The 22805-nt window shown below is 56.0% G+C and overlaps 1 protein-coding gene across 32 annotated transcripts in view; it reads left to right on the plus strand.

The window, feature by feature from the left end:
• The window catches only part of NFASC (neurofascin), an 84515-nt gene that overhangs the window by 27412 nt on the left and 34298 nt on the right, over positions 1–22805 (plus strand). For 17 of the 32 annotated variants that reach the window (XR_010425126.1, XM_064635601.1, XM_064635588.1 and 14 more), the window contains exons 2-20: positions 921–1085; positions 1686–1703; positions 2609–2714; positions 2824–3020; positions 4010–4132; positions 5008–5178; positions 7973–8023; positions 12802–12913; positions 13495–13679; positions 14534–14665; positions 15647–15790; positions 16443–16554; positions 16656–16822; positions 17353–17500; positions 18109–18233; positions 19073–19108; positions 19815–19916; positions 20482–20679; positions 22489–22559. Coding sequence is in view for 31 of the 32 variants with exons in the window: in XM_064635601.1 (XP_064491671.1) it covers positions 992–1085; positions 1686–1703; positions 2609–2714; positions 2824–3020; positions 4010–4132; positions 5008–5178; positions 7973–8023; positions 12802–12913; positions 13495–13679; positions 14534–14665; positions 15647–15790; positions 16443–16554; positions 16656–16822; positions 17353–17500; positions 18109–18233; positions 19073–19108; positions 19815–19916; positions 20482–20679; positions 22489–22559 (2292 nt within the window). In the remaining variant the exon portion in view is untranslated. The remainder of the gene's footprint in view (positions 1–920; positions 1086–1685; positions 1704–2608; positions 2715–2823; positions 3021–4009; positions 4133–5007; positions 5179–7972; positions 8024–12801; positions 12914–13494; positions 13680–14533; positions 14666–15646; positions 15791–16442; positions 16555–16655; positions 16823–17352; positions 17501–18108; positions 18234–19072; positions 19109–19814; positions 19917–20481; positions 20680–22488; positions 22560–22805) is intronic. The other 15 variants (XM_064635595.1, XM_064635619.1, XM_064635600.1 and 12 more) reach the window with 5 other exon arrangements.

Raw genomic sequence — 22805 nt, forward strand, 5'->3', positions numbered from 1 at the left:
TTTGCTCTCAGCTGAGGGAGCTGCTGCCCTTCCCACAGCTCTGCTCTGGACAGTGAGTGGTGACTCAGGTGATGCAGCCCCTGTGCCTTCCCCAGGGAGGGGGATTGTCCCCACAGGGGGAATTATCCTCCCTGCTGCTCCTTTGGGAGTCTGGGGGGGTCGTCAGGAGCAAAATGGAAAGTGGGGGGTGTGTGGCAAATGAGGTCCTGGCAGGAGCATCTCAGGAGCTTTGGGTGGGAGGCACATCTGGCACCAGGGAGTGTCTGGGCAGGGAAGTGGCTGGAGCTGGGGGGAAATGGGCTTGTTTAGAGACCAGGCAGGAAAGGTCTCTTTGTGCCCCCACTCCCAGAGCTGTGCCAGGGCGGTGCCAGGCTCTTTGGGACACTGGGGGAGCTCCAGAGCCAGTGCCCTGCTATCCCCAGGCTGAATGCAGAGGCTCATGCCAGTGCCCTGGCTGAGGGACTGGATATTTTTAGGCATTTCTTGACCATAAAATACAATTGTTATTGTTATTATTATTATTATTATTATTATTGTTTCTTTAATCAGCAAATCATCCTTTTTATTTTTTCTTTGGGGACTGTACACTGCTTTTGTGTTCAGTAGCTCTGAGTGACTTTCCATCGGTGCCAGGGGAGAGCAAGGCCCTTGTGTCACCCCAGCTTGGCACATCCTGTGATTCTGTGATCCAAGGGGTCCCTCCAGGGTTTGAGCACAAATAACCCCCCTAAAGCTGATTTTCTGCCAGCAGAACAACCCAGAGGTGGGAGAGCTGTGCCCAGGGGCTCATACCACCAGAGCCTGGAGACCACCCCTCTATTCACCCCCCCAGCCCTCCACACAAACATTGTTTTTTGGGCTGGAAACCCTCCATTCCCGCAGGAACGGAGCTGTGATGGTGGCCTGGGTTTGTTTTGCAGCTGAGGATCCCTCTGCACGTGCTGCTGCCCCGGGGACACTCCGAGGGGCTGCCCCTGCCCAGCCCTCCAGGATGGTGATGCCCGGGCACCGCCTCCCCTGCGCAGGGATCGTCTTCGCCCTCTGCCTCCAGCACCTGGGCAGCACCATCGAGGTCCCTCTGGATCGTAAGTTGTGCTTTCACCCCTCTCAGATCTCCCCCTGAACCGGGGCAGGAGGTGGAGTGAAGGTCTGCTCAGCACAGGGGGAGTTTCCTGCTCCACAGCCGGGTTCCCTTCACTCCCGTTCCTTTGTTTGTCGTTTTTTCTTTTTAAACCACTCACACTCCAGAAAGTCGCCCTGAATCCTCTCTGGTGTAGCCAATCTGCCTCAAAAACTGAGCAGGGGACTCAAAAGCAGGATTAGAGCACCTGAGCCAAGCTGGGGGCTCAGGATAAGCCACGGGAAAGGGGGAATGTTCTGGACTGCTGGGGGGTCTCCAGCGCTGCAGGTGAGGGGGGTGGGCACCCCAAAGCCCCCCCAGGCAGCCTGTGCTGTGTTTTATGGCAAACCCTCCTGCAGGGGAGCTGAGAGCCCCCAGGACCCCTCAGCAGCAGCTTCTCCCCCGTGGGCAGCGAGGGGGAAGCTCAGGACAAGCCTGAGCCCTGGAATGGTTTGTGTGGAGTGTGGGAACAACCCCCTGGGTCCGTGGGCACGAGGAGCCCGGGGCTGCTCCCCAACTAACCTCTTGTCTTCTCTCCTCTCTGCTGGCACTTGGGGGATAACAGCAAGTATTCAGAGTGAATGTAAGTGTTCCCTGCCCTCTGTGTGTCCGTGTCCTCTGCATGAGGGATCTGCACAGAGCAGGGGGCTGCTGGGGGCACACCCTGGGTGTGAGGGCATTGCCCGTGGCCAGAACAGGAGCAGCCACTTCTCCTGCCCAGCTGGAGCAGCTCGGGAGGTGTTCCTGGGCTCTGGGCTGTCCCTGGAGCGGGAGCCAGGCTGCCCTCACCATGGGAATGTTGTTTCTGCAGGGGTTTGTTGTGGCTTTTGGCAGCCCCGAGGGCAGGGTGGGCTCCTCTGCCTGGCACCAGCTGGTGTGCCAAGCTCAGCCCCACCTCCTGGCACATTGGGAGCATCACTGGCTCTGGGGGGGATGAGCAAACACCCTCAGACCTTCACCCCTGGGCTGGGATCTTCAATTCCAAGTTCAGGGCCAGAGCCAGGTCCTGCAGCAGCTCTGGGCTCTTTTCACAGCCCTGCCCCTCTAAACACCAGTTTTGAGCCCCTCTGGGGCCAACCTGGGGGCTTTAGGGCCTCCTTCTTGCACAGGGAGCCCCTGTAAATGTCTGGGGGTCCCTGGAAGCTGCAGCCCCTCTCTGAGGAGCAGGATGGGCTTCAATGGGATTCAATCTGTGGGAGCAGGAAAAGGTAACCGTGGAATTTCTGAAATCCAAGTGAGAACCAGGAGGGGTTTTGGTACCTAAAGGGAACCTGAGCAGTGCCACGGTCTGAGAGGGGAGAGCAGCCCACCCCACCCGTGCTTGTGGCGGTTTCCTCAGGGCTGCAAACCACAAATGGAGGCTGGGCAAGAGGCTGGGCAAGAGGCTGGGCAAGAGGCTGGGGAAGAGGCTGGCATCCCCTCGGGATGTGCTGGGGGTGGCAGAGGGGTGGGCACAGCCCTGCTCAGGGTGTCCCCTCTGCCCTGCAGTGCCCCAGCCCCCCACCATCACCAAGCAGTCGGTGAAGGATTACATCGTGGACCCCAGGGACAACATCTTCATCGAGTGTGAGGCCAAAGGGAACCCCGTGCCCACGTAAGTGCCCCCCTGGAGCAGCCCCCCTCCAGCCTGGCTGTGCCACGGCCACCACCAGCTCTGCCAGCCCAGGTGAGGACCTCCCCCAGGTACCACCCTGTGCTTGCAGCTTCTCCTGGACTCGGAATGGGAAGTTCTTCAACGTGGCCAAGGACCCCAAGGTGTCGATGCGGCGCCGCTCGGGGACCCTCGTCATCGACTTCCACAGCGGGGGCAGGGCCGAGGACTACGAGGGGGAGTACCAGTGCTTTGCCAGGAACGACTATGGCACTGCCCTCTCCAGCAAGATCCACCTCCAGGTGTCCAGTGAGTCACCCCAGGAGGGCAGGGGGGGTCTGTGCTGTGGAGGGGGCACGGAGAGCTGGTGTGGCCTCGCCGGGAACACCGGGACAGTTCTGGCCAGGAGAGATGTGAAGCCATCAGAGAGAGTCCAAAGGAGGGCAACAAAGGTGGGGAAGGGCCTTGAGGAGCAGCTGAGGGCACTTGGTGTGTCCAGATGGAGAAGAGGAGGCTGAGGGGAGAGCTCATGGCAGTTCCAAATCCCTCAGGAAGGGAGCAGGGATGGAAGCCAGGGAAGGGCTGGAGCTGTGCCAGGGCAGGGGCAGGTTGGATCTCAGGGAAAGGTTCTTCCCCCAGAGGGTGGTTGGGCACTGCCCAGGCTCCCCAGGGCAGTGGGCACAGCCCCAAGGCTGCCAGAGCTCCAGGAGGGTTTGGCTGATCCTCTGGGGCACAGGGACTGTGGGGCTGGGGCTGTGCAGGGCTGAGGGTTGGACTGGATGGTCCTTGTGGGTCCCTTCCAACTTGGCATCTTCTGGGATTCTGGGATCTCAGCCTCCTCCAGCTCTCACCTGTCTCCAGGGGCATCCAGGGTTGGGGGGGTTATGGCTGTAACCAACAGGGAAACATTTGGCATGGATTCAAGGGCATGGATTCAAGGGCATGGATTCAAGGGTATGGATTGAGGGGTATGGATTCAGGGGTATGGATTCAGGGGTATGGATTCAAGGGTATGGATTCAAGGGTATGGATTCAAGGGCATGGATTCAAGGGCATGGATTCAGGGGTATGGATTTAAGGGATTTAAGGGCATGAATTTAAGGGTATGGATTTAAGGGTATGGACTCAAGGGTGTGGATTCAAGGGCATGGATTCAAGGGCATGGATTTCAGGGAGTCATGCCCAGGCAGAAATGAAGTTTGCATCGAGGCCACCCCATGGAAAGCAGGCCAGGCCCAGCGGGAAGAGCTCCGTGGATCGTCCCTCCCTCCCTCACGTGCCCTTGTTTCCCGTGGCAGAGTCTCCCCTGTGGCCCAAGGAGAAGGTGGATGTGATCGAGGTGGATGAAGGGGCCCCTCTGAGCCTGCAGTGCAACCCCCCCCCGGGGCTGCCCCCGCCCGTCATCTTCTGGATGAGCAGCTGTGAGTGGGGAACCCCCTGCCCACCCCTCAGGGCTCCCAACAACCCTCTGCAGGGTCCCTGCTGCTGCTTTAGGCTGGTTTCTGGTAGTTCAGCCCAGCTACTGCTAGTTTAGGGTTGTTATTGCTAGTTTGGGGCAGTTCTGATAGTTTAGGGCTCTTTCTGATAATTTAAGGTAGTCTCTGTTAGTCTGGGGTTGTTCCAGCCAGTTCAAGGGAGTTTCTGCTAGTTTAAGGTCATTGTTGCTAGTTTAGGGTTGTTCCTGCTAATTAGGGCTGTTACTGCTAGTTTAGGGCTTTTACTGCTAGTTTAGAGTACTTTCTGCAAGTTTAGGGTCTTTACTGCTGGTTTAGGGTTATTATTGCTAATTTAGGGCATTTTTTGCTAGTTTAGGGCAATTGCTGATAATTTAGGGTAGTTTCTGCTAGTTTAGAACATTTTCTGCTAGTTTAGGGCAGTTTCTGCTAGTTTAGGGTCTTCATTGCTAGTTTAGGACATTTTCTGCTAGTGTAGGGCAGTTGCTGATAGTTTAGTGTTGTTTCTGCTAGTTTAGGCTCTTTACTGCTAGTTGAAGGTAGTTTCTGATAGTTTAGAGCAGTTTCTGCTAGTTTAGGTTCCTTATTGCTAGTTTAGGTTCCTTATTGCTAGTTTAGGTTCCTTATTGCTAGTTTAGGGTTGTTCCTGCTAGTTTAGGGTCCTTACTGCTAGTTTAGGGTCCTTGCTGCTAGTTTAGGGTTGTTTCTACTTGTTTAGGGTAGTTCCTGCTAGTTTATGGTCCTCACCCTGATTCAGAGCTCAGAGACACCCCCCCTGCCCTGGGGCTGGTCAGGAGCCCCCAGCCCTGTCTCAGTGCCCGCTGTGCCCGCTGTGCCCACAGCCATGGAGCCCATCCAGCAGGACAAGCGAGTGTCCCAGGGGCAGAACGGGGACCTTTACTTCTCCAACGTGATCCTGCAGGACGCCCTGACCGACTACAGCTGCAACGCCCGCTTCCACTTCACCCACACCATCCAGCAGAAGAACCCCTTCACCCTCAAGGTGAAAACCAGTAAGTGTCACGGGGCTGGGGCTCCCCTGGGCCAGGGGTTTCCTTCCAGACACCTTGGAACCTCCCAGGGAGAAGAGTGGCCTCCTTTGTTTATTTAGGACGGCGCAGGAAGGGGTTTGGATGAGGGATGATGGTCCTTGGGGAGCTCCTCTGGTCCCCTCCAGCAGCTTCTTGGTGCAGGTATCCCTAAATCCACGTGTGTGGGATGAGCTGGGAAGGGTCCAGCCCAGGTGGGGTGTTCCCACCATCCGCAGGGAAAGGTGAAATCCTGGGGGATCGTTCCCCCTTTGAGGAGCTGGAAGTGGAGCTGGACGTGGCCTCCCTTTGCTCCAGGTTTGGCTCCAGGGGCTGGTGCTGCCCCGAGGGTGGGGAGCTGAGTGTGTGCCAGCCTTGCCCAGCTCAGGGTGTCCCTGCCCAGCTGCTCTTTGGCTCCTTCCCTCTGGGAATGTGCTGGCAGGGGGCACGGAGCCCTCGGGGGGTGACCCTGGGTGATCCCGGTGTCCCCACGGGAGGAGCATCACCCTGGGGGACACAGGGGCACCCCCAGGGCTCTCTGCAGAGCAGGTCCAGCCTCCAGTGGCTTCTGCTCCACAAAGGAGGTTGTTTGAAGGAAAAGGAGCTCCTGGTGTGCTGTGGGGCCGCTGGCAGAGGGGACTGAGCTGAGGCTGCTGAGTTGCTGCGGGTCCTGCAGAGCACAGGCTCTGTTTTGGGGGGGTGGGAGGTGTGTGCAGAGCACCAAAAAAATCAGCAGTCAATATAAACCCATCCTCTCTCGGCCCCAGTCATCAGCCAGGAGCCATCACCCCTTCCCAGTGAGGTCCAGCCGGGAGGCAGAGGGTGCTGGCTGTGTTTTGGGGGGGCAGAGCAGGCACGAGGAGCTCCTGGCTGCCAGTGGTGGGAGTTTAATTTGATCTCCCAGCAGCTCAAATCAGCAGGAATTGCTGTTAAAGGGACCTCAGGCAGGGCCTGGGGGGGTTTTACACTTCCTTGTGGCAGCCTCTCCTCTGTGCAGAGCTTGAGTGGAGACCCAGCAATTGAAATCCTGCAGCAGGCTCTGCCAGCAGGGCAGGGGAGCAGGTCCTTAACTCTGAATTTTATTTGCCTGTTTACAGAGCTGGGCAGAGAATCCCAGGGCTCACCTCTTGGGGAAGGACTGAGCCCTGGATTGGTGTGAGCTGGGGAAATCCTGGCAAAGCAGGATCTGGGGTGGTTTGAGCCCCCAGAGGCTCCAGCCTGGCAGATTTGTGCAGGTCCAGGAGCGATGTGGGTGAAACCCTGGCAGGTTTGTGTGTGCCCACAGCCACGAGCTCCCCCTCCTGCTGCACTCAGGGGCCACCACTTCACTCCCTGGATGTGGAGAACTGGGCCCTCTCTCCCAGTTTTCCTCAGGAAACATCTGCTGTGTGATCAGATGCAAATTCCACCCCGGGAGCCCCCCAGAGCTCTTGGTGATTTCGAGAACTCAGGCTCTGAGTTCTCACCTGTCACTACAGGAAAAAGTGGGTTATATTTACATTGTTCAAAGGGGCTGAGCTTGAATTTGTCTCAAGCTCTTTGATCGTCTCAGCCTCAAGCCAGGAGCTCTGGCTCCTTAAAAAAAGGTGCTGGAAAATCATGGCATGGGATTGCCATGGGATGCAAGGAGAGGAGAATGGAAAGGCTGCAGGGAGGGATCCCTCTGTGCATTGTTTGGTGGTGGATCCAGGTCCAGGCAGCTCTTGGGGCATCTTCTGGGCTCTCTTAACCCCCTTTTGGGTGCTGATGTGAGCTGGGAAGGGCAGATCCTGCAGCGCTCTCAGGTCAGGAGGATGAATCCCCCCACTCCTCTCAGAGTGGGGATTATTCTTCATAGCTGATGGCTCGTGCTGGGTGTCCATAAACAAGAGCAGCATCTTATTGAGGAGCTGGAACACAACCTGCTCTCCTTACCTTGTCATTAAAAGGGATTTTACAGCAGGTTATGCTTTTAGAGCCTTATTATTATTATTATTATTATTATTATTATTATTATTATTATTTTGATTTGTTCACCTTTCCCCATCGCCACACCACTGCCCAGCTGTGCCCAACCCCTGGCTGTGCCCAACCCCTGGCTGTGCCCAGCCTCTGCTTCGTGCTGGGGGAAAAGCAGCTGGAAGACGATTTTCTTTGTGGTTAAGAAACCGAGAGGAAAAAAACCCAAACATCTCCTTTGTTTGTTTGTTTGGTTTTTTAAAAGCAATTTTGTTTCTTTCGGAGCAAAACACTTCTCGGAAATGTTTACCCTGTGATTTTCACGCGCAGTTCAGTTGCCTTCCCACCTGGCGGGAGGAAAAACAACCCCTCTGTGGCCCTGTTTGTCCCGGAGGGCAGCTGTGCTTCTGTCTCCCTGCCCCTGCCTGTCGCTCCTGCCCGTGGGGAGGTCGTTCTGTCCCCTGTCCTGCTGTCCCCCCTCGCCTCGGGGAGGTTGTTCTGTCCCCTGTCCTGCTGTCCCCCCTCGCTCTGGGGAGGTCGTTCTGTCCCCTGTCCTGCTGTCCCCCCTCACTTTGGGGAGGTTGTTCTGTCCCCTGTCCTGCTGTCCCCCCTCGCTCTGGGGAGGTTGTTCTGTCCCCTGTCCTGCTGTCCCCCCTCTCCTCGGGGAGGTTGTTCTGACCCCTGTCCTGCTGTCCCCCCTCGCTTTGGGGAGGTTGTTCTGCCCCCTGTCCTGCTGTCCCCCCTCGCTTTGGGGAGGTTGTTCTGCCCCCTGTGCTGCCTCCTGCCCGTCCCCCCCTCGCTTGGTGCCCCTTGGTCGCTCACCGTGTTTTGTTTATTGCAGAGAAGCCCCATAACGAAACGTCTTTAGGAAATCACACTGCCATGTACAGTGGTGAGTCCAGCCCGGCTTGTGGAGCCCCTGCTCTGGTTTAACCTCCCCCCTAACCCGACTGACCCCGCACTAACCGGGCCCCCCCGGCCCCTCGGGGGGTTGTGCCCTCAGCTTTGCCAAAAAATAGGGACAAAAACAAGCTCAAGCCCCCTGGAAGCTTTCACCTTTCCAATGAGCGAGGTTTTTAAGCTAATTAAGAGGATCTGCAGAGCCCCAGCTCGGGAGGTGTCGGGGTTAAGAGGATCTGAGCGAGCCCGGGGTTGCTCCCTCCTGTCATGATTTAAAGATCAGACCCAGTGTCCCCCTTCTGGGTGTCCTCAGAAAGAGCAGCTCCAGGAAGAGCAGCTCCAGGAAGAGCATCTCGTGTGTTTGCAGCTAAAACCAGGCAGTGACTGGGAGAGGAAAAACAAAAGGAAAAAAAAAAGAAAAAGAAAAGAGGAGTATTTGGTTTTCTTGGAATCCGGGAGCTTTGTTTGTGTGCCGAGAGGTTGGACATGTGCTGGAGGCTTTCCCAAAAAAAAAAGAGGAGTATTTGGTTTTCTTGGAATCTGGGAGCTTTGTTTGTGTGCTGAGAGGTTGGAAGTGTGCTGGAGGCTTTCCCAAAAAAAAAAGAGGAGTATTTGGTTTTCTTGGAATCCAGGAGCTTTGTTTGTGTGCTGAGAGGTTGGAGGTGTGCTGTAGGCTTTCCCGAGGCTCCTGCCCTTTTTTTCTGGGCAGGGAATTCCCTCTGGGTCCTGCCTCTGCTGGGAGAAGCCCATCCCAAACTCATCAGTTTTGCCTCCCACACAAAACCACGCAGGGCCCCAGGTCACTGCCCCGGGATGGATTGGAATTGTCACATGGATTGGAATTGTCACATGGATTGGAATTGTCACATGGATTGGAATTGATACATGGATTGGAATTGATACATGGATTGGAATTGATACATGGATTGGAATTGATACATGGATTGGAATTGTCACATGGATTGGAATTGTCACATGGATTGGAATTGTCACATGGGTTGGAATTGTCACATGGGTTGGAATTGATACATGGATTGGAATTGTCAGGGATGTGCTGGGATAATGTGGGAGATGGGTCTGGGTTGGGTGATGCTGAGAGCCCAGGCAGTGCCAGGGATGTGAGCACCCCCCAAAGCCCCCCAGCTCGGGTGCTGCCATGGGGCAGAACTCCCTTTCTGCCCCTCCTGCTGCTTTTGGGGCCGGGGTCGGGTGGCAGCAGGGTGGGCACAACCCCAGGGATGCCCCACACTGGTCCCCACCGTGCCCTGGAGTGTCCCCCCCAGAGCCACAGCTTCCCTTGGGCCTGGCACGACCCAGGGCACTTCTTATTGTGCCACGGGGACTTTTGGGGACAAGGAGGGCTTTTGCCAGCCCAGAGCAGACAGAGCTGGAGTGTGAGAAGAGGGGACTGTGCCAGGCAAGTTCCCTCCCTGCCCAGGGAACGGGGATTTGGCATCAGGAGCAGGAGGTTCCTGAGGAAGGCTCTGAGGCAGAACCAGCCTTGGAAGTGCTGGTGGCAGCAAAGGGGCTGGGAATGGTCTGGAAATGCTGGGAGAAACGGCTGGGAAAAGGGATTGGCAGCAAAATCAGCTTCCATGGGGGCTGCACGAGCTGCAGCGTTCCTCAGGGAGAAAGGAGTGAGAGGAGATGCCTCTCTCAGGGACAGAGAAATCCAGTGGACGGGGGTGATCCCAGGCTGAGAACTCCAGTGGACAGGGGTGATCCCAGGCTGAGAAATCCAGTGGACAGGGGTGATCCCAGGCTGAGAAATCCAGTGGACAGGGGTGATCCCAGGCTGAGAAATCCAGTGGACAGGGGTGGTCCTGGGCTGAGAAATCCAGTGGACAGGGGTGGTCCTGGGCTGAGAACTCCAGTGGACAGGGGTGGTCCTGGGCTGCCTGAGCTCCCACTGCTCGTTGCTGTTCAGGGCAAAGGGATGCCCGAAGAGTTAGTCAGGAAAATGAGATTTTATCTGCACAGCCTCCAAGATTTCTGTCCTATTCTTGTTTTGGGATAAACTTCCTGCTCTTTGCATTGTCAGGACTATTTGCACTTAGCACCCCCTGGAAAACCTCCTGGCCCCAGTGAATTCCAGCCGCTCCCTCACACCCCTGTGCAGACCTAAGTCCAACCCAGCACTTCATTAATTAATAGTTGATGAGCTGGTGGAATAATTGTTACCCTCAGCCCTTTTCCTTGCTGCTGACCCCGTGGTTCTCCCTGGAATGACCTGCCTGGCTCTGCTGGCCACTGGAACCAGCTGGGGCAAGCGAGGAGTCTTTGGGGTGGGCACAGGGCCATCAGGATCCCGAGGATTTGGGGGGTTTGGGGGTCTCGGGGCTCTCAGTGCCTCTGCCTTGGGGTGCTGGGACGGGCACAGCACTGGAGCCAGCTGGCAAAGGGATCTCCAGAGGCTGGGACTCTCATTCCTGGGATATTCCTTACCTCAGGGACATGGGATGTGCTGTGTGGATGTGAGGTTGGGGGGGACAGATATCCCAAACAGCCCCTGGGACATCCCACCCAGCCCTTCTCCCACCCAGGGCAAGAGCAGGGATTTCCCTGCTGCCAAGCTGGATTGTGGGGACAAACTGGCTGCAGTTATCCAGGGGAAAACAAGCTAAAAGGATTAACTGGATATTTTATCAGCAGAAGTTTCTCACTTTTTTTTTTTAAAATGGAAACCAAGGCCTGTTTTGGTGTTTTTCTCTGTCCTTTTTGGCAAACCTGTGGGGTGTTTGGAGCTGGCTGTGCAGCAGGAGAGCAGCTGGGATGTGTCAGGGTGTGCACAGCCCTGGACACCAGAGGGGATGGAGAATTTTTAGATGCCACCAGGTCAGGGCTGTGGGAGGGGGCAGTGGATGTTTCTGGAACCACCAGTTTGGAAGCAGAGTCTGTTTTGGAGCAGAAGGAAACAACCAGGGGATTTATTTTTCCGGTTCTGATCCATCCAGAGGGATGAGTGAGACTTTGCTGGATGGCTGAGAGCTTCCAGCTGGAGCTTCCACACCTTCAGAGCCAGAGCAGAACTGGGAGAATTTCTGGCTGATCCTTCTTAGAAACAGCAAAACATTTCTTAGTGATGCTGCGCTGAGGCAAAAAGTCTCTCAGTTGTGCAACGCTGTTGTTTTGTTTGTTAAACAGGTGGGTAGGATACTAATTTATCTCCCTTATTTTTAATTGTCATCATTAATAAATGGCTCACAAAATTTGCCTTGCACTGCTGCTTTAGCTCTGCTAGTTCTGCCCTGGGCTCCTGAGCCAGCAGGGCTGTGCTAGGAGTGAGTCCTGCAGCCTGTTGGCTGACAAAAGCCCACAAAAAATATCCCACTGCCCTAATGGGATGGGAGAAGCTCATGGATGTGGTTGAGAGGTGGGAGCTGGGATAAACTCCAGCTCCAAGCCCAGCCCCTGGCTCTGCTGTGCCCCCCCAGAGCCCGGGGTGGGTTGGGATACCCGGGAATGAGACCCTCTCCAGAGGCAGGGATGCAAAGGGCAGCGTCTGCCTGCCCAGAACCAACCCCTGTGGATCCAGCAAAGCTCTCCCTGCCCTGGTAACCCATTAATGGAATAACTGACTAACCCTCGGGGATCCCCCTGGGTGGCCCACAGTGGGATGTGTGGCTCTGGCTGGTGAGGAGTCCTTTCCAAGGCATGGATTAACTCCCGAGGCTGAGTTTCCCTTCCCTCATGCCAGGCTGGGAACTCCAGCACAGCCCCTGTCCTCTCCCCCCTCCTTCTCCCCCTGGCACAGCTCTGGAGGCTTCCCAAAGAAACGTGGGCATCCCCCAAGCCCTCCTGGCACTGGGCACACCCGGCTGCCTCCTGCTCACTGGGCCAAAGAAGCTTTGGGGGTTCAGGAGAGGCTTTGGGCTGCACCCCAAGCTCCTGCTCCTGCCCCGGGGTGGGCTCTGCCCACGGATCCCCCCAGGATTTGTAGAGTCCCTGTGCCAGCCCTGCCCATTCCACCCCCTTTCCTAATCTCGTAACTTCCATCTCTGCTACTGCTGCTTTCAAACCCATCTCATCCCGTTTTGTCCTCACTGATCCAGATCTAGGTCAATAATTCCACTTATTAATGGAATTTATTCCATAAATAAATAATTTTCCCCCCTACAAGGAGATCCTCACCGTGTGTATCTGTGGAGAGTTGCCTCGTGTCTTCCCCTGATTCTCTCCTATTAAACTTCCCTGTCCAGTCCTGAAATGTGTCATTTTGGTGGCTGAGTTGTTCCTTTCCAAAGGGCCCTGCCCTTCCAGGCCCTTGGTGGGGCTGGAGAAGCTCTTTGGTGCTGCTGGAGCCCCAGGCAGTGCCAGGATGCTCCATGTTCCTGAAATCTCTGTGTCCAAGTGTCCCAACTCCCTGAGTAAACCCCTCCTGTGACCACTTCGTCCTTCATCACGTGTTTGTCCATCAGTATTTCCCAGTCTCAGCCCATTTCCTTGTGCCAGAGGCAGGGATGGGCAGGAAAGGTGGGAGCTGCTGGTACAGGGACCATTCCCGTGGCTCAGCTCCCTCTGCCCACCCTCTGCTGCTCCTCTACCCCCCTGCCCGCCCAGCATCCTCTCTCCACCCTTTCATTTCTTCATTTAAACCCCATTTGGAACCCTCCTGTCCCCTCCAGGTGCATTTTTGGGGGAGTTCAGCCTCCCAGGTCGGCGGGGGAGCTGAGTGTTTCTGGCCCCCGAGGAGACTTTTTTTTTTTTAAAAAAACCCGTGTTTTGTTTCTTTTGTTTTTGTTTTCTCTTTCTCTCCCCTGCTGATTCCAGCCCGAGGGATCACGGAAACGACTCCCAGCTTCATGTATCCCTACGGGACCACCAGCAGCCAGATGGTGCTCCGAGGGGTGGATCTCCTGCTGGAGTGCATTGCATCTGGAGTGTACGTACCCTGGGGGGGACAGGGTCATTCCCAGTGGGATGAACCGGGACCAGGGTGCTGAGTCACCATGGAAACACCTCTGTCTGGGAAAAAGGGGTCATTCCTCTCTTAACAAGGCTCTCATAACCTACTTGATGCACAAAAGCATCGAGGAGATGGAGAGCTGAGGTTTGCAGGTGTCTCTGGATGCTTGTCCAAGGATAATTCCCCACTGGTTTCTCCTTAGATCTGTGGATCTCCTGGAAGCTCCTCACCATGCTGTGGGTGAGGACAGCTGTGGTTCTACCCCAGTGCCCTGCTGGTCTGCCCATGGCAGGGGGTTGGAATGGGATGGTCTTCAAGGACCCTTCCAACCCAGAGCATTCCAGGGTTCTCTGATCCTGCACCCCCCAAGCCATGAGGTGAAGCTGGTGGTGCTCAGGGTCCTGGTTTAGGGGTGGTGGTCTGAAGGGGGGTGGCCCAGCAGCTGGCTCAGCCCTTCTCCCTGGCCGTGAGTGCTTCCCAGTGCAGGATCATCAGCCGCTTTCTTGGGAGCCGTTTCCCTGCCTGCCAAAAGCACTGACCTGCTCCCCTCCCCTCAGCCCAGCACCGGACATCATGTGGTACAAGAAAGGAGGGGAGCTCCCCGTGGGCAAAACCAAGCTGGAGAACTTCAACAAGGCCCTTCGCATCTCCAACGTGTCCGAGGAGGACTCCGGGGAGTATTTCTGCCTGGCCTCCAACAAGATGGGCAGCATCCGCCACACGATCTCGGTGAGAGTGAAGGGTACGTCACCTTTACCTTCCCATCTCGGGGACCCCCACGCCAGGAGCTGGGAGGGCACGGGAGGGGGGCTCTGGCTGCTGGGAGGGGCACTGGGGGCTTCCCAGAGGGGCTGGTTCTGTGCCGTGTCCAGCCATCGGTGGGTCTTTGTAGGGTCATGGAATGGTTTGGGTTGGAGGGGATGTTAAAGACTGTCCCATGGGCAGGGACACCTTCCTCTAGCCCAGGTTGCTCCAGCCTGGCCTGGGACATCTCCAGGGATGGGGCAGCCACAGCTTCTCTGGGAAACCTGTGCCAGGCCCTCCCCACCCTCCCAGGGAGGAATTTCTCCCTCAGATCCCCCCTAAACTGTCCCCACCTTGTCCAAACTGCCCTAAAAGCAGCGTGAGATGAGCTCTCAGCTGAACTTCACTGACATGAAGGGTGGGCTCGTGTGGCCAAAGAGGGGAGGGACCCTGAGCCCACCGGGGGAAACCCCCTGGAGAGGAGGGAATTTTCCTTGTCCCGCATCTCCAGGAGCAGCAGAGGGGGAGCTGCTGCCCGTGGAACTGGGACCCTGGGGTGTTACTGGGGTCCTGGGGTGTAACTGGGACCCCAGGGTGTAACTGGTGCCCTGGGGTGTAACTGGGACCCTGGGGTGTAACTGGGACCCCGGGGTGTAACTGGGGCCCTGGGGTGTAACTGGGACCCTGGAGTGTAACTGGGATCCTGGGGTGTAACTGGTGCCCTGGGGTGTAACTGGTGCCCTGGGGTGTAACTGGGACCCTGGAGTGTAACTGGGACCCTGGGGTGTAACTGGTGCCCTGGGGTGTAACTGGGGCCCTGGGGTGTAACTGGGACCCCGGGGTGTTTTCCAGCTGCCCCGTACTGGCTGGATGAACCTGAAAACCTCATCCTGGCCCCCGGGGAGGACGGGAGGCTGGTGTGCCGAGCCAACGGGAACCCCAAACCCTCCATCCAGTGGCTGGTGAACGGGGAGCCCATCGAAGGTGAGCGGGAGGGGCTGTGCCAACCCCACCACAAACCCAGCCCAGGGTCCCGTGGCTGAGCCAGAGTTGCTGCTGGGGTGCCAGGCACTGCCCGGGCTCCAGCCCCACACACTGGCCCTGCTGCTGGTTTAGGGTTGGTACTGCCAGTTTAGGGCAGTTTCTGTTAGTTTAGAGTCTTTACTGCTAGCTTAGGGTAGTTTCTGCTGGTTTAGGGTCTTCACTGCTAGTTTAGGGTTGTTTCTGCTAATTAGGGCTGTTGCTACTGGTTTAGACTAGTTTCTGCTAGTTTAGAGTCTTTACTGCTAGTTTAGGGCAGTTTCTGTTAGTTTAAGGTCTTCACTGCTAGTTTAGGGTTGTTTCTGCTAATTAGGGCTGTTGCTACTGGTTTAGACTAGTTTCTGCTAGTTTAGAGTCTTTACTGCTAGTTTAGGGCAGTTTCTGTTAGTTTAAGGTCTTCACTGCTAGTTTAGGGTTGTTTCTGCTAATTAGGGCTGTTACTACTAGTTTAGGGTAGTTTCTGTTAGTTTAAGGTTTTTACTGCTAGTTTAGGGTTGTTCCTGCTAGTTTAGGGTTGTTTCTGCTAATTAGGGCTGTTGCTACTAGTTTAGACTAGTTTCTGCTAGTTTAGAGTCTTTACTGCTAGTTTAGGGCAGTTTCTGTTAGTTTAAGGTCTTCACTGCTAGTTTAGGGTTGTTCCTGCTAGTTTAGGGCTGTTTCTGCTAATTAGGGCCACTACTACTAGTTTAGGGTGGTTTTTGCTGATTTACTGCTTACCAGGCACTGCCTTACCAGGCACTGCTGGTTCAGGGCAGTGCCTGAGGTGAGCCCAAGCTGCACCACGGGCTCACCGCTGGGACCGGGGAGGTCAAGCACCACCAATTCCTTTCCCCGGGCCGGGCTGGGAGGATGTTTGGTGCTGTTGCCCGGTGAATTCTTGACTTAAAGCAGACTTTAAATAAGAGTGCTCTTGTTGTGTTGAAGCCTCTGCCCACAACCCGAGCCGGGAGGTGGCCGGGGACACCATCGTGTTCCGGGACACGCAGATCGGCAGCAGCGCCGTGTACCAGTGCAACGCCTCCAACGAGCACGGCTACCTGCTGGCCAACGCCTTCGTCAGCGTGCTGGGTGAGCACAGCCCCCTGCACTCACTGGGCACACAGCCCAAGCCTGCTCTGGCTTGGGAGGGACCTTAAAGACCACCCAGTCCCACCCTGCTGGCGCCGCCCGCTAGCCCAGGGGGCTCCACGTTTATCCAGCCTGGCCTTGGACACTTCCAGGGATGGGGCAGCCTCTGATTCCATGGGCAACCTGTGCCAGGGCCTCCCCACCCTCACAGGGAACAATTTTTTCCTAATATCCAATGTTTATCCAATGTCTCCTCTTCTACTGAAAACCGTTCCCCCTTGTCCTCTCACCATCTGCCCACGTTAAAGGTATTCTCCCTCTTTCACAACCCCCCTTTTCCCTGCAGAAGTTCTCCATTTGCTTTCCTCTCTGTCATTAGCTGCTCCACAGAGGTTCCTGACCTCTGCAGCTGGGCTTTGGAGCAGAAATCCATTGCCATGGACCTGCCAAGTCCCAGGACACGAGCTGGGTCCTGCAGCCAGGCTGGAAGGGAGGGGGAGAGGAGAGGGACTGGAGAAGCTCCGCCGGGTTTTGAAAGCGCCAGTGGGAAAAGCAAACAAGAGAAACGGGAGGGTGGATGGAAAGGCTGGAAAGGAGCAGCAGGACCTGGTTTCTTGTCCCTCTGCATGGCTGTGCTCTGTGCTGTTTGCAGACGTGCCCCCCCGGATCCTGGCCCCCCGCAACCAGCTCATCAGGGTCATCCAGAACAACCGCACCCGGCTCGACTGCCCCTTCTTCGGCTCCCCCATCCCCACCCTGCGATGGTAAGAGCTGCAGCACTGCCCCTGCCAGGCCGAGGGCTGGGGAGGGCAGGGGGGTTTCCTGCTCCTTCTTCCCTTACAACAGCCCTTTGTGGTGTTGTGAGGTTTAAGAACGGCCAGGGGAACACGCTGGACGGAGGGAACTACAAGGCCCACGAGAACGGGAGCTTGGAGATGTTCATGGCTCGGAAGGAGGACCAGGGCATCTACACCTGCGTGGCCACCAACATCCTGGGCAAAGCAGAGGCCCAGGTTCGCCTGGAGGTCAAAGGTAGGGACGTGAAGGGCTCTGGGATCTTCTGGAACTTGCAGCAGAAATAACGATTTCGGGTCAGGGAGGTCGGTGGTGGTGCACCCAAGTCTGTCAGCAGGACAGGCACTGTGTGACTCAAAGCTGGAATCTGGAAAATGGTACAAATTCCTTTTTAGTGCTGGAAGAAAACAAGGCTGGGGATGTACTGGTGCTGGTGGGGGTTTTGGGAGATGCCATCAGCAGTGCAAACAGCAAAGCAAAGTGTTCCTCAGGGTTAACCGAGGACAGGAAAACATTTTCTGGATTGTTTCTGCCAGGGCTCTCCCTGTTCAGCAAATGTGACCGCTGACTCAGAAAACTGGGGGTTTTTTAGAGGTTCAGCGTGAATTAATGGCTTGGTGAATTAATTTAGTTGTATCCTAGGCCATTCATCCACCAAGCTGGACAAACACGTGTGTGTCCTTTCCAAGCAGCACCAAATCCCCACCAAGCTCTGAGCCAAGAGCCAGGGATTTGGTGCCTGACACTTCCTTTGTGCCCCCGGGCAGACCCCACCAGGATTGTGAGAGGGCCCGAGGACCAGGTGGTGAAGAGGGGCTCCATGCCTCGCCTGCACTGCCGCGTCAAGCACGACCCCACGCTGAGGCTCACGGTCACCTGGCTCAAGGATGATGCCCCCCTGTACCTGGGAAGCAGGTCTGTGTTTCCAGAAGTTTCACGGATCTTCCCTCCCAGGATTGCTGGGAACATTTTTACAGACCATTTCAGGATGATGTGGATAAATACCGAGTTCCCATCTAGGCAGCCTTTGACGTTCTTGATACTTTTAATTTGCCAGCTCCTTCCAACAGACACTGCTCAGCAATTGCAGCTGATTTATCAGTGAATCAGGGCCTTGCTGTGGGTTTTATTTACAGATATTTTAGGACATCTTGATAAAAGGGGTGAGTTCATAACAACCCGCCTCAAAATTAGCGTTTATCTGCCGTGCCTGGGGCAGCTTTAATTTCCTTCCCATGGCTCACTCCCTCCTTGGGAAGGGAGATCTGATCCTGGGCCACCAGCCTGAGCTTGGCTGTTGTCCCGAAGGTGTGATTATTCCCCAGACACACTCCAGGGCACATCTGCTGATTCCTTAGGAAATGAGGTTTCCCAGAATAGCTCAACACTCCTCAGCTGATCAAACCCTCGGAGCAGAGCCGTCCTCCTGCTCCGGTCGGGCTGGGAGCTGTGTCCTGGCAGAGAACGCTCAGCCCTCGGTGCTGCTGCCTGGAACAGTCGTGTGGTTCTTGCTTTTCTTGAAGGATGAAGAAAGAAGACGATGGTCTGACGATCTTTGGCGTGGCTGAGAGGGACCAGGGGGACTACACGTGCGTGGCCAGCACGGAGCTGGACAAGGACTCGGCCAAGGCTTATCTCACCGTGCTCGGTAAAGCTGCCCCGTTTTTAACAGGACAGACCCCCTTCGAGGTCAGGCTGAGAGGTCTCTGCTCACCAGGGTGTCCCCTGGGTGCTCAGGGAGGTGCTGGCAGGGCAGCAGTTCCCTCACAGGACTCGGCAAGGACACTCTGCCTCATCCCGGGCGCCGGCGCTGAACTGGAGCCCAAAAAAAAACCCCTCGTGTTTGAGGGCGAAAAAATAGGAGAGTGGTTATTACACACGGCCAAAAATATCCCAGTGTGGATGCTGGAGCTCTGTGGGAACAGTCCTAAATTTGGAAGTGAATTTAAGGGGATGTTGGGGTGCTGAGCAGTGGGGAGTTGGGGGTGACCCAGCTGGGGGGGATCCTGGCCCTGAGTGTCCCCTCGGCAGCACAGGCAGGGACAGACCTGAGCCCACTCCCCTCCTGTGCTCGCTGTGAACCCACCTGGAAAACACAGATTTATCATGCCCTGCTCTGGGCCACCTCAGATTCCCGGGAATGCCACGACCTGCCCGTGCCCTCCACGAGCTGGAGTGCACCAGGAACCCCAGATCCCTGGTAATTCCACTGGGCTTGATTCCCACCCCTTCCCGTCCCCCTAATAGCTCATTAACCCCCCACCAGGCTGATGTCTCCCCTTTCCTTTTACAAACACGAGCAGAGCTGTGAGGGCCTGGCTGGAGGTGTCTGGGGGAAGGATGTCCCTGCTCTGCTCCCCACACAGGCTCGATTCCTCCCCAGCCCCGTAACTGTGTGTGTGATTTCCCATTTGCCAGGTGCTCCTTTGGCCACCCAAGCTTAATGACTAAACTAACCCGGTTAACAACCACTGTCTTACCTTGCAGCCGTCCCTGCTAACCGTGTGAGAGAGTTACCCAAAGGTAATCAGCACTAATTTGTTGCCTTTGTTTTGTTTCCTGAGTTGATTTTGGTTTGCCTAGTCAGAGCTGAAAAATCTGGGAGCTGATGCTTCCAAGTCCTCTCCGAGTTGTCCTTCAAAACCCAGCCAGCTGGCTGTGGGTAGGAAGGTCCCTTGCCACGACATTTTGTGCCCCAAAGTGCCCCTTTGGGACACTCTCCTGAGGGAAAGTGGAAAAAAAAAAAAATCACTTTACCTGCGCTTGAAAATGCTGAGCCCTGACGGGAGAAAAAATTCACCTTGAATTTCTGAGCCCTTGACCTTTGCCTGGACAGAATTTATTCCTGTTATTGCACGAGCAGGTTCTCGTGAATGGATAAAGAAACCAGAGTTGTGTTCAGGGAATTTCCAACAAGTTTATGTTTTTGTTGAGGTTTTGTTTCCCTTCCACCCTATTTGTTTGTTTGCATTCCTGTTCCGGACAGCTCCCTGTAAGGTCAAACAAACCCCTGCTGAGCCACTCCTGGTGCTTCCACCCCCAGTGGTGCAGGGACAGGAGGGTTTAAAGGCAAGGAACAATTAGCACCGGTCCTGAGAGCTGCAGGGTGGGATCAGTGCCCTGGAGCACATGTGCCCCCCATGGGTCTGGGTGAAAAGTGATGGGAAAACTGGGAATCCCAGCTCCTGGGACAATCCCAGCCTCATTTGTGTCATTCCTGGGCCGACAGCACGGCCCGACCAGCCCCGTGACCTGGAGCTGACGGACCTGGCGGAGCGGAGCGTGCGGCTCACCTGGATCCCCGGGGACGACAACAACAGCCCCATCACAGGTCTGGCTGGTCCCACTGCCCCCTGTGAGCCCAGCCCTTCACCCAGCCCTTCATTCAACCCTTCACCCAACCCTTCACTCAGCCCTTCACCCAGCCCTTCACCCAATTCTTCACCTGGCCCTTCACCCAGGCCTTCACTGAGCCCTTCACCCAGCCCTTCACCCAGCCCTTCACCCAGCCCTTCACTCAACCCTTCACCCAGCCCTTCACTCAACTCTTCACCCAACCCTTCAACCAACCCTTCACCCAATTCTTCACCCAACCCTTCACCCAGCCCTTCATCCAGCCCTTCACCCCTTCACCCAGCCCTTCATCCAACCCTTCACCCAATTCTTCACTCAACCCTTCACCCAATCCTTCACCCAGCCCTTCACCCAGCCCTTCACCCAATTCTTCACCCAACCCTTCACCCAGCCCTTCACCCAGCCCTTCACCCAGCCCTTCATCCAACCCTTCACCCAGCCCTTCACCCAACCCTTCACCCAACCCTTCACCCAACCCTTCACCCAACCCTTCACCCAGCCCTTCCCCCAGCCCTTCACGAGCCCTCCCTGTGCTCCCCCAGACTACATCGTGCAGTTTGAGGAGGATCGCTTCCAGCCGGGAATGTGGCACAACCACTCCAGGTACCCCGGGAGCGTCAACTCAGCCGTGCTGAGCCTGGCCCCGTACGTCAACTACCAGTTCCGGGTGATCGCCGTCAACGACGTGGGCAGCAGCGTGCCCAGCGTGCCCTCGGAGCGGTACCAGACCAACGGGGCACGTGAGTTACCCCCGCCCACCCTGCCGGGCTGACCCACCCCAGGAGGGCTCCTCCCTCGTGGTGTGAGAGCCCACAAACCTCGTGGAGTGTGACCCCACAAACCTTGTGGAGTGTGACCCCAGAAACCTCATGGGGTGTGACCCCAGAAACCTCGTGGGGTGTGACCCCACAACTCTTGTGTTGTGTGACCCCACAAACCTCGTGGTGTGTGGCCCCACAAACCTTGCAGGCTGTTAACGCAGGAACCTCATGGTGTGTGACCCCAGAAACCTCAGGGAGTGTAACCCCACAAACCTCACAGAGTGTGACCCCACAAACCTCGTGGGGTGAGACCCCACAAACCTCGTAGTGCACATACCCAGAAACCTTGTAATGTGTGACCCCACAAACCCCGTGGGGTGAGACCCCACAGACCTCGTGGTGTGTGACCCCACAGACCTCATGGTGTGTGACCCCACAAACCTCATGGTGTGTGACCCCACAGACCTCATGGTGTGTGACCCCACAAACCTCATGGTGTGTGACCCCACAGACCTCATGGTGTGTGACCCCACAAACCCCGTGGTGTGTGACCCGAGGTTTAAGCTGGGCATTAGGAAGAGGTTCTCCACAGAGAGCACTGCAATGGGGTGCCCGGGGAGGTGGTGGAGTCACCGTCCCTGGAGGTGTTTAAGAGGAAACTGGCCGTGGCACTCGCTGCCCTGGTCCGGGTGACAAGGTGCTGTTGGCTCAGAGGTTGGACTCCACGATCTCTGAGGTCCTTTCCAGCCTGTTCTGTGACACCCAGGACTGAGCTGGGCTGGGATGTTCTGTCTCCAACCCTCCAGCCCGTGGCTGACGAGCTGCAGAGCAGCAAAGCTCAAGTGGAAACACTCCCGCCAAGGTCACTCCAGTGGAACCTGCTGAAGGAAACCCCTGGTTTCAGCTTAAAGGGGAGCTTTCTAAAGAGAGTTTTTCATCCTTTCTGACCACAGGAAGCTCAGGAGTCTGTTGGAAAATGAGACTCAAGTGTAAACTAACCAGCAGCAAAAGGCACTTTGTTCCAAGGTTGCTCATTCATTGTCAGAGCTGACCAGGAGCCCAGACTGGTGCTGGGAGGGTGGGCAGGCCCTGGCACAGGGTGCCCAGAGAAGCTGTGGCTGCCCCTGGATCCCTGGAAGTGTCCAAGGCCGGGTTGGAGCAACTGGGACAGTGGAAGGTGTCCCTGCCCATGCCAAGGGGTGGCACTGGGTGATCTTTAAGGTCCCTTCCACCCAAACCATTCCATGCTGCAGATGTAACCACACTCCAACCCAGACTCAGCTCTTCACTCTGCCTGCCCGGTGCTTTGTTGGACAACACATGGGAATTATTCCCACGGGGAATTCTCGGGAAGCTCAGGAGTTCTGCTGCATTTCTCTTCCCCCCATTGCCCAGAGATTCCTGCAGGATCTGCTGGCATCTAGTGTTGGCTCCCGACACTGCTCGGGTTTCCAAGGGCCGGGCTCTGCTCCTGGGGCTGCTGCTCAAAGGCTGCCTTTCAAAGATTCAGGACATTTGGGGAGGGGAAAAAAAAAAAAGAAAAAAAAAAGAAAAAGAGCCTCCTAAATAAACGGCCTGGTTTTTTCAAGAGTACTGGGAGCCTCATGTTCCATTAACCTGAATGGGAACTTCTGGAAAAATCAGGCCATTAACTTCTGCCTTGGAAGTGCTTCTGGCTCACACAGTTAAAGGGTTTTTAACCACTCAGAAGATCATTTTTTCAACGTTATAAAATGCCTAATTTTTTATTTTTTTAAATTTTTTTATTTTTTACAATGTGAATCTCAGGTCCTGAAATCAACCCAACGGGAGTTCAGGGTGCAGGGACCCAAAAAAACAACATGGAGATCACCTGGACGGTGAGTTCCCTGATGCCTTTTGGGCCTGGAGGGATGGGATGAGGGGAAACACCTTCAGAGGGGCAGAGGGCAGGGATAGATGGGATATTGGGAAGAAATTCCTCTCTGGGAGGGTGGGGAGGCCCTGGCACAGGTTGCCCAGAGAAGCTGTGGCTGCCCCATCCCTGGAAGTGTCCAAGGCCAGGTTGGATAAACTTGGAGCAACCTGGGCCAGTGGAAGGTGTCCCTGCCCATGGCAGGGGGTGG

Source organism: Pseudopipra pipra, chromosome 25 (assembly GCF_036250125.1).
Source record: "Pseudopipra pipra isolate bDixPip1 chromosome 25, bDixPip1.hap1, whole genome shotgun sequence".
In the NCBI taxonomy this organism is placed as follows: Eukaryota; Metazoa; Chordata; class Aves; order Passeriformes; family Pipridae; genus Pseudopipra; species Pseudopipra pipra.